The sequence below is a fragment of the Myxine glutinosa genome, chromosome 1 (genome assembly GCF_964187855.1).
Source record: "Myxine glutinosa chromosome 1, kmMyxGlut1.1, whole genome shotgun sequence".
NCBI classification, from domain to species: domain Eukaryota; kingdom Metazoa; phylum Chordata; class Myxini; order Myxiniformes; family Myxinidae; genus Myxine; species Myxine glutinosa.
In genome coordinates this window covers 364,450,860-364,464,942 of record NC_136261.1, presented here as the reverse complement: position 1 = coordinate 364,464,942, position 14,083 = coordinate 364,450,860, and the positions used below count along the sequence as shown (strand labels likewise).

The window sequence follows — 14,083 nt, the reverse complement described above, 5'->3', positions numbered from 1 at the left end:
ATCGCAAATCTGCTGAACGATTGAGCCAGGGAAGAACACAAGGAACTGCAGAAATTTCCAAGAACGCAGGAAATACCGTTCTTGACGATGAAACTTTCAAAATCTCCCGGGGGAGCACCCCCAACCCCGTCCCCCATATTGAAATTCCTGTATCCACCCCTGCAGATGTGTACATCATATACCGACTGGGCATCCCTCATCGTGCAAAAGTCCTTCCTTGGCACATCTGAACTTGTATCCACCGATAAGGCCTTCATCCACAGCTTGATGGAGTACTGCTCTCCACTATGGGCTGGCTCCCCTGCCTCATATCTTGCTCAGCTTGATGTCGTGGAAAGCAAGGCCTTAAGATTATTGGAATATCCCACGGTTGAAGCTGAGAATCATCAGCGCCCGAAAAAATTAGACCACCAGTAGATTAGGAGGTTTGGGGAGTGTGGGGGGAGGAGGGGAATTAATAAAAAAAGGAATGAGAATGAGGAGAAGAAGGAGAAAGTGTATGTACTGGATGGATGGGGGTAAAGTCTGCAACCACACAGTCTCTGCCAGGGCTTCAAGAAGTAGTGCAGGATCGGGAATCTGCTCATGAATGTCACCAGGGGTCAGAAACGACTTGACGGAATACGATAACGAATCAACTAAAATCAAATACACTCTTTTATTATATAAACCATTCAATTACTACAATTTATTAGCTCAGTGCATTCAAAGAAACTGGGAGGAGGGGGGTAGCGGATGGGGGGAGGGGAAGAGAAGGGGAGGGGGAGAGAAGGGGGAGGGGAGAGAAGGGGGAGGGGGAGAGAAGGGGGGAGGGGGAGAGAAGGGTGGAGGGGAGAGAAGGGGGTAGGGGAAGAGGAGGGGGAAGAGAGAAGGGGTAGGGGGAGAGGAGGGGGAGAAGGGGGTAGGGGGAAGAGGAGGGTGGAGAGGATGGGGGAGGGGTAAGAGGAGGGGGGAGGGGGAAGAGAAGGGAGAGAGAAAGGGAGGAGAAGGGGAGGACATAAGGGGGGGAGAGATAAGGGGGGGGAGATAAGGGGGGGAGATAGGGGGGGGAGATAAGGGGGGGAGATAAGGGGGGGAGATAAGGGGGGGAGATAAGGGGAGGGGGAGATAAGGGGGAGATAAGGGGGGGGAGAAGGGGGGGAGATAAGGGAGGGGGGGAGATAAGGGGGGGGGAGATAAGGGTGGGGAGATTAGGGGGGAGATAAGGGGGCGAGATAAGGGGGGGAGATAAGGGGGGGAGATAAGGGGGGGATAAGGGGGGAGATAAGGGGGGGAGATAAGCGGGGGGAGAGATAAGGGGGGGAGGGGAGATAAGGGGGGAGATAAGGGGGGCGAAGGGGGCGACCTCTGTTTCTCACTTTGGAGGAGGAGGCTCAGGGTGGGAGATTCTTCCCCGTTTGGATCCTTCTCCTTTCAGGCTCTGGGCTTCCGAGGTGCTGGGCGACTTCTTTCTCACCTTGCTTTCTTTCTCACCGAATTTGCGCTGAGGGGAGATAAGTTGGGAGAGAAGAAGGGGGAGAGAAGGGGGAGAGAAGGAAGCGGAGATAGGAGGGGGGGAGCGCAGGGGGGTAGTGGAGGGGGAGAGGGACAAACTGAGGTGATTTAGTGAACCCAAAAGCGCCACTTTTGAGGTGAAACAGCAGAGCGAGACTTGAACAACATGATACTGATTAATCGAAAGGAATAACATTTGCATGAATAAATATATATATATATGTATATATATATATATATATATATATATATATATTAATGTATGTGTGAAATTGTATATTATTTATTTATGATTTTACCAAATCCGTTCGTTGCACAAGCCGCATGCGCAAAGCAAAACGTTATCAACAGATTCCTCAACGTTTGAGAAAATTCACGATAAGAATTCGAGGCAAATAAACATCGGGATCATATTCCTTAAAGGATCGAATGGCAACTCACGTCTAAGCAGACGCGCTGCTGTGAGGTGACCAAGCAGGGAGCGAGCAGGAGCGCGAACAGCGTCCCCACAACCATGTTCGTCCAAGCTGTCTCTCCTCAACGCGTTTGCCTCGTTTCTATTTTAATTACTCGATAACTATTTATTTTTTCCCTCAGCACCTGAGAGGCCGTGGCGAAAGGAAACGGATTTTCACTCGCTCTCCTTTTGCAGCCTGAGGCAAAGCAAGCCGTTTAAAGAACCCGGCACCACAGCCCCTCCTGCTATACGGCGTCGTTACGTCATCGCGTCATGCAAAACGTGACGCATCACGTACAGTGACAAGGACTGACGTTGGCAGGGAGGATTTTATGCTACCTTAATCTTCTTTTTATGGGTGCTGTGGTTGTTTACTTGGATTGTACATAGTTGGTAATTACTCCCAGATTTCCAAAAAAACTGCCTCTGAACAGGATAAAATTGAAAGCCACCATTTATTTAGTAAAAGGAGGTTAATGTTCAACAAAAGTATTGCAGTTCAATATGTATGAAGCAGTTCCTAACTGGGTAGACAAGGGAAGTGCAGTGGGTGTAGTATATCTAGACTGATCAAAAAGCTGTTGATCAGGTACCAGATGGAAGATTGTTTATGAAGGCGAGAGCTTGGAGATTGGCTGGTGTCGCCAACTAGATGGAGGAAGCAAAGAGTGTCTGTGAAAGGGAGGATGTAAGTAATGGGATACCTCAGGGTCATCAGGGATCAATACTACTGTACAACTAGGACCATTAATCCATTATTATTCGTAATTTACATCAATGATATAGATAGTAGGGTTGAGAATATAAGCTTTCCAAATTTTCAGATAAGGTAGATAACAGGTGGTTAGATTCAGGAAAGTATATTGATACTTGTATGGCAGAGAAGGTGGTGAGATGCTGGGAATGGGTAAAAATAATGAAAATGGAGACACAAGGAGCAATCTTGGAGCGTGCCACACAGTAGGAGGATTTGGCATCTGGGGCTGGTAATAGATACGGGGTCGGGGGCGTATGCAGACAGCACTGTTCCAGGCAGCTGTAAGTAAAACTAATAGGGTTTTGGGGAGGTAGGATGGCCTGGAGGTACTCACACTCACCTCTGACTCTAAGCTGTTCAAATTACAACCTCGGCTATAAACTGTCATCCTGGTGATTCATCAATGTGTGTGCCTTCTGCCAGTATTGGTTGGTGGACGTTATACAGATCCCACGGTGTCTTTCGCAAAGGGTAGGCGAGCTATCTCAAACACCATGGCCAAAAGCACCAACGCTCTGTAACAGAGTCTGGTGCATCAGAATCAGAGAATAAGGTTTTCCGTTGTATTCATAGAGGGATAAATTATAAATCAAAAGAAAGATATTATGTGCACATTTCGTCACACCACAGTGATCCAAACTTTGTATCTCAAGTTCCGTAAGCAAAACTTACAGCAATCTTGCAAAAGCAAGAAGCAGAGAATAACTAGTCCAGAATTGATGAGGCAGACCAATCTTTTCACATGCAATCTACTGGCTGCAACAATCATGGAGAGAGGTTGAAGCAACAACCATTGATAAATACTTCAAGAAGCGTGGGATCGGAGCTGGGGATAGTGACCTGCCCGAATAACCAACCCAAGGATGAATTGGCAGCAGAGTGCAGCAACACTCTTGAGATGTATGTATCTTGCAGTCCTTGCAGCTTTGGACTCTGGACTTGCCACCGGTGACATTTGTGCATCCAGGTCCACTTTGGCAGATCTCCAGCGCAAGCAATCTTAACCCCCTATCTAGATAACGCAAGCTCCACCTCCCCCCCGTGTGAAGACACATAAACAATCTTAAGCTCACAGTTTTCCCCTACTTAAATACATCGAGATTAGCTTCCTACTCGCACTCGGTCCATGCTATCCTACACAGTTCTACCTCTACTATGGCATTTCATCCTCTACCCACACAAACGTAACATTATTTTATTGGATGTTAGGGTGTATACGTGTCCTTGCCCATTAATGAGGTTACTTAGTGGGTCCCGGGCCAAGCAAAACAAGAGACTGGAAAGGCTGTCTCCTTGTAAGATCTTGCGTCGTATCTTTACTCCTGATATTTCCATCTTTCCTTCTGAGTGCTGCAGGATTCGTTTGGTATTCCATAGGTCTATGGCTTTCTCAATCAGCTCTATTATTTGGGGATTTGTCTTGTACATTTGCATGCACTTTATCATCCACACACTGTGTGTGTGTGCGTCGTTTGTTGTTATCTCCATTTACGGGTTTCAGGAGGTGGAACGGAGTCCTCCCAGGACACAAAGTATCCACCTCCACTTCGGTAAAGGATCACAGTTCATGGACTAAGCTGTTCAACTTTTTCAGAGTTTTATTCCAATGCTCTTTTCAGGATCGTCAACCCTGGATTGCCTCCACTTGTAGTTCATTTGTAGTAATATTCCCGGGGATGGTTTTAAAAGTTCTGTTGCTCCATTATCACTTCCAAGATCTCTTGACCTCATTTTTGAGTTCCTTGTATTTGGTCATTTTTACCTCCGCCACCCCTGTTTGTCTGTTTGTCCGTTTGTCTGTCTGTCCGTTTGTGGACAAAATATTTCAAAACGTTGTGGATGTATTCGAACGAAATTTGGCAGATACGTAGCGTATGTGACACCGACAAAATGATTCTATTTTGGTGAAGATCCGGATTCGGCTACTAGAATTTTAAAAGTGATTCCTCACCATTGGGAGATGGGACCAAAGACGATACATAGCAGGATATCTATAAACGTTGTGGACGGATTTGGACGAAACTTGGTGGACTGGTTGGATGTCTGACAAGGACAATTCGATTCGATTTTGGTGAAGATCTGAACATGGATTCGGATATGAGAATTATTAAAATTTTTAAGTGATTCTTCACTATTGGGAGGTTGGGCCAAAAACTATACATAGCAGGATATCTCAAAAAGTTATGGATGGATTTGGACGAAACTTATTCGACAGGTTGTGTATGAGACAAGGAAGAATCGATTCAATTTTGGTGAAGATCCGGACTCGGATCCAGCTACTTGAATTTTTAAAGTGATTCTTCACGATTGAGTGATATGGCAATCCAGGCGGAGGAATGCTCTCCACTGCGTGTTGTTCTAGTCTTGATTTCTGCGTCGTTTAGGCCAAAATCGTTGGATACTGATATCTCAATCATCAATGCTGTCTTTTCCTTTTACTTCCTGAGTACAATGGCCAGACTCAATGCTTTGTTTTATACAGACTTGGCATTTAATATGGAATATTTTTTTTTTCTTGACTTGGGTTTACTTTCTTAATTCAGTATATTAATCTGGTGAGTTTCTTTTACACTTTGGTGATTTATTTGTTAAAAGAACCATGTCACTGATTGTCTGTCGCAGCAAGAAGTCAACAACAGGATTATATCACAGGTGGCGTGGCAAAATGTACGGACAGGTACATTTGACGATTGTCTTCACAATCGGGTATACAAGGGTTGTTACGTTCTGTATTAGTGGAAAACAACTGCTGCACATCTCCAAAAGTTATTGCCGCTTCCTCTGTAGATGGTCCGTCAACTCGACAATGCTGTTTGTCATGGAGTGGTGGCTTTACGAAATTACGGCATGAAACAGCGTGCTATTGCTCGGCAGTATGGCATCACTCAACGTCAGGTGTCAAAGATCCTGAAACGAAATGCTCAGAGGGGTATCCCTACTCCAATACCGAGGCCAGGACATCCCCACAGAACCACAAGGAGGGATGATCGCCAGCTGCACCGGTTAGTCCGCAATGGCCGTACCAAGTCAGCTAATCGGCTTAGGGCCGAGTGGCAGCAACTGACAAATGTGCCTGTATCCAGAAGGCTAGTCAACCAACGACTGGTTCAAGCAGGCTATCGTGCCAGGCATCCCCTGAGAAAGCCACGCCTGACCAGACAACACCGCCAGCGCGGATTGCAGTGGGCCAGAGAGCACCGTCAATGGCAGCCAGGACACTGGAATCACGTGATCTTCAGTGACGAGTCTAGATTTCTGGTCTATTGTCAAGATGGCCGCGTCCGAGTGCGCAGACAAGTGCATGAAGCCTACATCAAAGATTGTATAGTGCCAAGAGTCCAAGCTGGAGGTGGTGGGGTGACTGTTTGGGCTGCTTTTCATGCAGGGGGAAAAACTGACCTGGTTGTTCTGAATGGAAACCTGAACCAGTTCAAGTACAGTGCCATTCTGGAAGAAACATTGCTTCCATTTGCTCGTGCAGCCTTTCGAGGAAACTTTGTCTTCCAAGATGACAATGCACGGCCTCATCGTGCTCGCATGATCCAACACTTTCTTGCTGACCGTGGTGTAGAGCATATGGAGTGGCCTGCCATGTCCCCGGATATGAATCCGATAGAGAACTTGTGGGCAGAATTAACGCGTCAAATCGACCACTTGGACCAGCAGCCGACCTCTGTGCGTGAATTGCAGCAGGCTATTGTCACTGCAAGGCAAGCGATTCCTGTTCAAACCTTGGCAACTCTCGTGAACAGCATGCCTCGACGTGTACGTGCTCTCCTGAATGCTCGTGGGGGTTACACGTAGTACTGAACTGTAATTTTACTGTCCGTAATCCCAGTCGTAATTTAACTTTTGTTTTTGTTAAAAAAAATTTTTGGCTAATATGCAAAATAAAGAGATACTTCTGGAAAACGTACAGAAATTTAACACAGTACTGTCCATGAATTGAGTTCGATAGCAGTTTACATCACTTTCAAAGATCAATTTATTTGTTTCGAAATGTCAAATGTTGGTTTTGTTTCCTTTAAAGGTCACATTAACAAAATCTAGAATAATTTCAACATAATTCCAATGAACTTTTGGTTCTAAGACATCTTGAAAAGTAAGTTCACCCCCACAAAAAAAATATTCCATATTAAATGCCAAGTCTGTATGTTCACGCTCAATGGAATCATCAGGTCATACATGAGCATGACATCCTCATTTTCAATGATTGCCCTGAGTTTTCTGGTACTGGAATGTTTAATTTTTTGCAGATATCCCAATTAATCACTTTGCATACTTTGTTGTGCTGTTGTGTGGAAAGTTGTTCTGATAATAGTTTTTTGCATCCTGAGAGCAGATGACCAGTACTCTCTATTTCTGTCTTGTAGAATCTACACTTGGTGTAGTATCCTTGATCCTGGGCATTTATTATGATTTGTTCACCGTCTCAGTTGAGCTGACCTCTTCTTAGCCATTCCAATCAGCCTTCTTTGTCTATCCCCACTATGTCCAATTATTTTTTGTATTTTCCTGCTCTTCTATCATTCTCCCAGTTGTTGGTGTATAGTGCTTTACATTTCTTTTTATGAATTTATTTTGTCTTTTTGAAATTGTTGGAGCTGTATTTGTTGCTGTTGAATTCTCCTGTGCGGCATCTTCTATTCGCACCTGTTTTGGGAAATTCTTTGCAAGGTGAGTTAGGGATACTTTTTCAGGTTTGTTGTGTTCATGTTTGTTTACAAATTGCATCGATAGTCTGTTGAGCATTTCACAAACTCAACTAGTCCTACATTCGTCGCTCTGTGCACCTGGTTGAGTTTCATGAGGCCGCTCCTTCACTCTCGCCTTGGTAGGTACATTCTCTGGATGTACTGGTTTTTGTAAAACATTTTGTGAATGGTAAGGAGTTTTCTTGTTTTGATGTCTAACTTGTTGATTTCTGATTGGGGCCAGTTTATTATTCCGCAGCTATATTGGAACACTAGTACTGCGAACTGGTTTATGGATTTCAATTTGTTTCTTGGGGAGAGGAATGTTTTCAGGATCAGTTTCGTTCCACGTAGCGGGTTTCATAAGGTGTGACGGAGCCCTCCCAGGTTTTAAAGTATGCACCTACGTGTGTGCGTACATGTATGTGTGTGCGCATGTGACGTGTATGTATATATATATATATGTATATATATATATATATATATATATATATATATGTTTGTGCTTGCAAGTTGTCGTTTTTTAGTGTGCAAGTCAACGCTCGTGGAAGAGCTAGAACACAGAACGCATCAGGATGCAGCATAACAAAAGGAACAGCAGGAGAAGAAGGGGGAAACGTCAACAGCAGGGTGGATAGAGCAAATAGATGGGGACGAACAAACAAGGAATCCTTGTCTCTCAACTCAAGTCTCAAATATATAAGTCTCAAAGTATCCACCTCCGTTGTGTATTCAAAAATTAACTAATGGCCATAGTGCCACATGACGAAAAAACAAAGATAAGAATGAAACCGTGGATTTCAATGGGCAATCACAAGACAAAGGAAAAATCCCAAATCCTGTGCCAAATTAATCACGTAGCTTTGTAACCATTATTGGTAAATAATTTTCAATCTTTCCAAGTTGATAATTTGTGCACTTTGGTGGTGCATACTGTTTGTGCACATACCTATTAAATGCTGAGCCAGTGTTTCCATGCCATCTGTGTCACCTACACAGTCTGTGGGAAATGTGTCAGATGGCTGTGTTATCAGGGCTGTTTTTCTTTTCGCATGATTGCTTTGCTTTAATTATCTTCTTTTTTTTGGAATACATGATCATAAATTTAACACCTGAACAAATTACTACTGTAACTCCTGCTCAAACCTACTTTTTTTTTTTTTTTTTTTTTTTTTTTTTTTTTTGTATACAAGATCGAGGCTCGTGAAAGAGCGAACATTAATCACACAGAAAGACAAACAGACACATAAAACAAATAACATCGGGAGCGGTAGACAAGATGGGGAGAGAGGGGGAAGGACAAGTCTAAAGTCAGGTCGGGCCAGTCGATTCGTCGAAAGACTTGATCCGTAAACATTCCCTGGCCAACTTAATTGTGTGGGAATACTAGTGGAGATTAAAAACTCACCGAAACGCATCCAAATTATCAACTTGTCTCATTTAATACAGTTCCACTTGGCTGCCCTTGGTTTTAATCACTTGGCATATACGTCATTCAATCTCATCCGTAGCATTATGAGTGGTGCTGGCATCTTTGGTCCCACCCAGGTCGAAAATCCCATAGAAAACCCATAGGAAATTGGACCAGTAGGTTATAATGGTTTCATTAAGGAAAGTGACATACTGGACCAGCAGAAAATACGAATAAAAAATAAGACGACGTCATGCAGAGCACGATACTTGCAAAATCCACCCCTCCCCAAAATAAAAATTTACCATAGATACATCAAATTCATTAAGATTAAAATTGACGATCTTAATCAAAGCTCAGGTCAATCGGATTAAAATTGATGATTTTTCAAATGAAAATTGATGATATTAGAATTTGACCTTGAGTTGACATTTGACCTTTTGACCTAAAAAATAGTTGGTTTCCCAATACAGTGATATACTATGTAATTGCTGTTTAATTTTCAAGTTAATAGGATGAAAATTTATGATTTTTCAGATGAAAATTGATGGTTTTAAAAGTTTGACCTTGAGTTGACCTTTGACCTCAAACATAGCTGGTTTCCCAATTTAGTAACTCAATATGCCAAAAAGCTGTTCAATTTTCAAATCAATCAGATAAAAAATTATAATTTTAGAAACTTGATGACCTTTGACCTCAAGATGACCTTTGCCCTCAAAGTCAATACGCTTCTTCCTTATGACCAACTCTACCATTGTGTGAAGTTTCATGAAGATCAGTTTAAAATTGTGACCTGTAGACAATTGACAGACAAACAAATGAAAAATCACTCATAGAGCGACACTTGGCAAAAGAGAACAAAGTAGAATGGCACTCAGTAGAGCATCCTTTTAACCTCAAAAATAGTTGGTGGTTGAATACAGTGACCTGATATGCAAATCATCTTCAAATTTTAAGTTAATCGGATGAAAATTGACAATTTTAGAAATTTGGCTTATGTTGACCTTTTGGCCTATGTTGACCTCAAAAATAGTTGGTGGTTGAATTCAGCAAGCTGATATGCAAATCCTATTCAGATTTCAAGTCAACCAGATGAAAAATTGAGGATTTTAGAAATTTGAGAAAAGTGGTTGACCTTAGGCCTATGTTGACCTTTTGGCCTATGTTTATCTCCAAAATAGTTGGTGGTTGCATTCAATTAGCTGATTTGAAAATCCCATTCAAATTCCAAGTCAATCAGATGAAAATTGAGGATTGTAGAGATTGGAAAAAAGTGGTTGACCTTTAGACCTTTTGACCTCAAAAATATATAGGATTTTGTCAGACCACAAACTCTGCCATTTGGTGAAGTTTTGTGAAGATCGGTTTAAAATTGTGACCTGTAGGCAAGTATAAATGAGTGGACAGACAAACAAACACACACACAAACCGGAGTGATCAACATACTTGTCAAAAATAAAATTATTGGCCAAGTAACAAACAGACAGAATAATGCACAAGACCAACCAATATACCTGAAAAATATTCGATTTTGCAAGTTGCTAGTCTGTCAATTGAACCGGAGTGATCAACATACTTGTCAAAAATAAAATTATTGGCCAAGTAACAAACAGACAGAATAATGCACAAGACCAACCAATATACCTGAAAAATATTCGATTTTGCAAGTTGCTAGTCTGTCAATTGAACCAGCATACTATCTATGAGACCTATGAGCATACTATGAGACCAATAGCATACTATCGTGTGTTTGCCCTGTAGTGAACAAGGCAGGGCGACACGGATGACCAAACGAGCTTTAACTCCAAGGTGCTCAATCCAATGGCGGACCTTTACTCGCGAGGGAAAGGAGGATGACGAACTTACCTGGAGGGCTTTCACCCAACGTCTTTGAACCTGATGCTTATTAATTCAAACCCAACATGGAATTAAAATGTACAAAAATACCGGCTTTATTGAAGAATGCCGGCAACAAAATAAAACACGGCCAAATAAAAGTCCTAAATGGGACGTCCCCAGACAGACTCGAATACAGACAAAGGGAAAAATAACTGTGAAAATAAATGCGTTATTTTTGTGGGCACTTAGCTCCGAGCTGCTCTTGAACCTCGTCAGGAATCGTCCCGGATCGTCACAGGCCTCTCCGTCCCTGCGCGGGAACCACAGGCTGCACTGCGAGCGGGTAGTAGGCCATAGCACACCCTCGTTCGCTCCACTGCGCTCGTCCACCTGATCGTCCAGACTTCCAATGTCCCCGGCGCAAGAGCGCTACAAAATGTTCACGTGCTTGTCAATGAATCCCACTTGCTCAGGAGCACTATGAACTCCGACTGCTCGCCGTGAAATCCCGAAGCAGAACAAGATACAAAATCGTCACCGCTCACCACCAAAGCCAGAAGATGAAAGACAACCAAGAGAGAAAAATGTCGGGGAGAGCGTTCTTTTATACTCCGGTCTTCCAATTCCTTCGATGACGCTCGCGCACTCCCCTATCAGCGGCCGCCATACCATCACTCCATAGTCCCGGACCAATCACTACTCTCCGGGGCGTGGCCTTATGGCCCTGCCTGCTTGATGTGATGATGTCGCGGCTGGTAGTGCCAGCGGTATTGTGCAATGTCTTGTTTCCGGTTGCTTTTTATTTAGTGTTATCAATGCGCGATTTCTTGATCGGTGTGTGTGCTGCTTGTGTCATAAGGAACAGAGGAAAAATAACAGAGGCCATTACATGCAGAGGATTAATTACCCATAATCCCTAACTAATTAACATAACCCCCATCCCTCGTGATGGGAACAAAGATACGCTCTTACACCACATACGGTCTACCAGCCCCTACTTATGATACATGGGGGTTCTTCTTCTTCACGACAGTCACACTACCTATGCAATGCTACCTGAACTAAGATAATCACTGCCTACCCCCTGCAAACGTAACAATACCAATGTATAAATGAACAGGATTGAAAATAACCAGTTGGGAATGTGGGAAATTTACATGCACCAGACTGGGAGTTGAACCCAGGTTCGCTGGTGAACCCTAACAGTGGTTTACCATTTGAGATATCCGATTCCTGAATGGCAAACAACTTGTATTCACATACACAATAAATAATCGACAAGGAAACCCTGTTATAAAGAACGTGGCTATAACTCAATTATAAATGTAACTGTGTGTTTTGTGTTTGTTTTTAACAAATTATAATGAAAATATTTTGATTGGTTTATACTCTATGGGTTTTCAGACCAGTTAACTCTTATGGTTTCTACAGAACCAATTGAACTTAAAGGTTCCTATTGGTTTATATTGAAATTTTGACATGGGCAACGAGGTTCACTGGCAAACCTATGTCCTCCAGTACAATGATGTCTTCAGGTGACCACATGGATAATAGTCAAGCGATGTGAGTTTAGTTTATAGAGGAAGAAGGTGGCCGTTGACAGTCAGAGGAGTCATGCTCGTGTTCTCTTGTTTCATGGGAATTGCATCACACACACAAATCCTGCAGTCATGATGGTTTGCCTCTCCACTAAGATTGATTGTCATCTCAGAATATCAAGAAATCAGTCGTCTTGTTCAACATTCTAAAGCAGGACACATAACGCAAGTGATGTAATCCTCTTCCAGTTACTGGTGGATCACTTGCATCAGGTAGGCTTTCGGATGCAATAGGTCCGTGTGTAAAACGCAATGAATTGTGGATTTTGGAATCTCAAGCGTCTTGGAATGTCGAACTGATGCGTGCCTTCCCGGCATTTTTGGGCATGTTTTCCTTGACAGGTGCGATCTTGTCGATGACCTCCAATGATATCTTTCCTCGGCCTCACTTCTTTCGCTCTTACCAGCAAATCTAACTCCTCTGGGTGTTTTCTTTCTGGAACTCAATTTTAAACCTCCCCTATGCAACATGCAACTCGTGGACACACAGACTAAAGGGTTGGAAGAACAAGAGGAAGAAAGAAGAGAGGACAGGGAAGGAAAATTGGCAAGCTGCAAGTAGACAAGGAAGGTAACGAGGGTATGAAAGATCACAGGTAGGGTTTACAATGACCAGAGGTGGTGGTTTACTAGGCCAACTGGAAACCCTGGGTAGAAGAGTGTGATCCCGAGACTCATCTATTTTCAGAAAATAAAATTATGAGCTACTATTTTACCAAATACTTTGGTGAAAAAATGCAATTAACTTAGGATGTCAGATACTGGAACAAAAAGGTCCTGACGGAAGCATGAAGGTTTTATCTCACATTAAAAGTCAAGTTGCCTCTTGTCTCTGACTGCACACGTGTGCCGTGATTTGTGTGTGACAGAAGAATGAAGTGATTAGAGTTATCTGCTGCGAAGGATCACAAGGTGCTGACGTTTCAGGCTTCATCCATCGTCAGACCAAAAAAGCTCTTCCCTGAGCCTCAGGCCCTCGAACAAAAGAACCCATGACCTGAAATTACAGCCAACTTATTCACATTATCTTCTTCTTCTTTAACGGTCACTAGTGAAGTGAAGTGAAGTGAAGCAATTAATGTAAATGAACAGGATTCTAAATAATTAAATTGATATATGCGGGAAAATTACATACCCAGACATTAACGCCCCCAATAGTGTTTATAATAGAGGACATGGATTTGTCCTCCCCCCCACCCCCCCCCCCCCCCCCCCATTGGAGCAAGACCCTTTCGTGTTCAGGCCCTTGGTACTCCTACGGTTGGCAGCGAGTGCCCTAGAAGCATTGACGGAAAGAGAGTGGCAATCATATGTGTTGGAAAATTGCATGCTCCATCAGGGTTGCCCAGATAGCTCAGATGGCAGAGAACTGGTACGGTTTTCCAGAGGACCTGGGTTGGATTCCTGGTCTGGGCATGTCATTTTCCCACATATAGCAATTTAATTACTTCATATTATAATATTACACACACACAATAATGGGGATAACTTTTTTTTTCTTCAAATTTTCAAAATATCTTTTTTGCCTAAAACACTCCTCGGCACTGACTAGTGAACCACTGAAAGTTTGACGAAGATCCGTTCAGGCATCTCTGAGAAGGATGGCGACACACACAAACAGACAACCGGCTCTCTTATAGTATAGATAGCAAATGAGCCAGTAAAGACACCATGTTCTAACAAAATGCAAAATTGGTCTAGAGCCGATGTTTGATGTTGCTGAGATACTTACAGTAGATATGTAGTTTGCCCAGGAAATGTCTGGTTGATAGAGAGGCCCAAACATTTGAGTGATTGAAGTTCTGCACGAGCATTTGGCAAAAAATAGGAGGG

The 14,083-nt window shown here is 43.1% G+C and overlaps 2 protein-coding genes across 2 annotated transcripts in view; one reads left to right on the top strand and one right to left on the bottom strand.

Annotated features, from left to right (window-relative positions):
- Positions 1-2,252, bottom strand: part of LOC137414560 (endosome/lysosome-associated apoptosis and autophagy regulator family member 2-like) — a 155,734-nt gene extending 153,482 nt beyond the window's left edge. The window contains exon 1 of the mRNA XM_078770035.1: positions 1,936-2,252. Within this exon, the coding sequence (XP_078626161.1) occupies positions 1,936-2,010 (75 nt within the window). The 5' untranslated portion in view covers positions 2,011-2,252. The remainder of the gene's footprint in view (positions 1-1,935) is intronic.
- A 214-nt stretch (positions 2,253-2,466) lies between these two features.
- Positions 2,467-14,083, top strand: part of LOC137414496 (uncharacterized) — a 114,653-nt gene continuing 103,036 nt past the window's right edge. The window contains exon 1 of the mRNA XM_068100060.2: positions 2,467-2,639. The gene's annotated coding sequence lies outside the window, so the exon portion shown is untranslated. The remainder of the gene's footprint in view (positions 2,640-14,083) is intronic.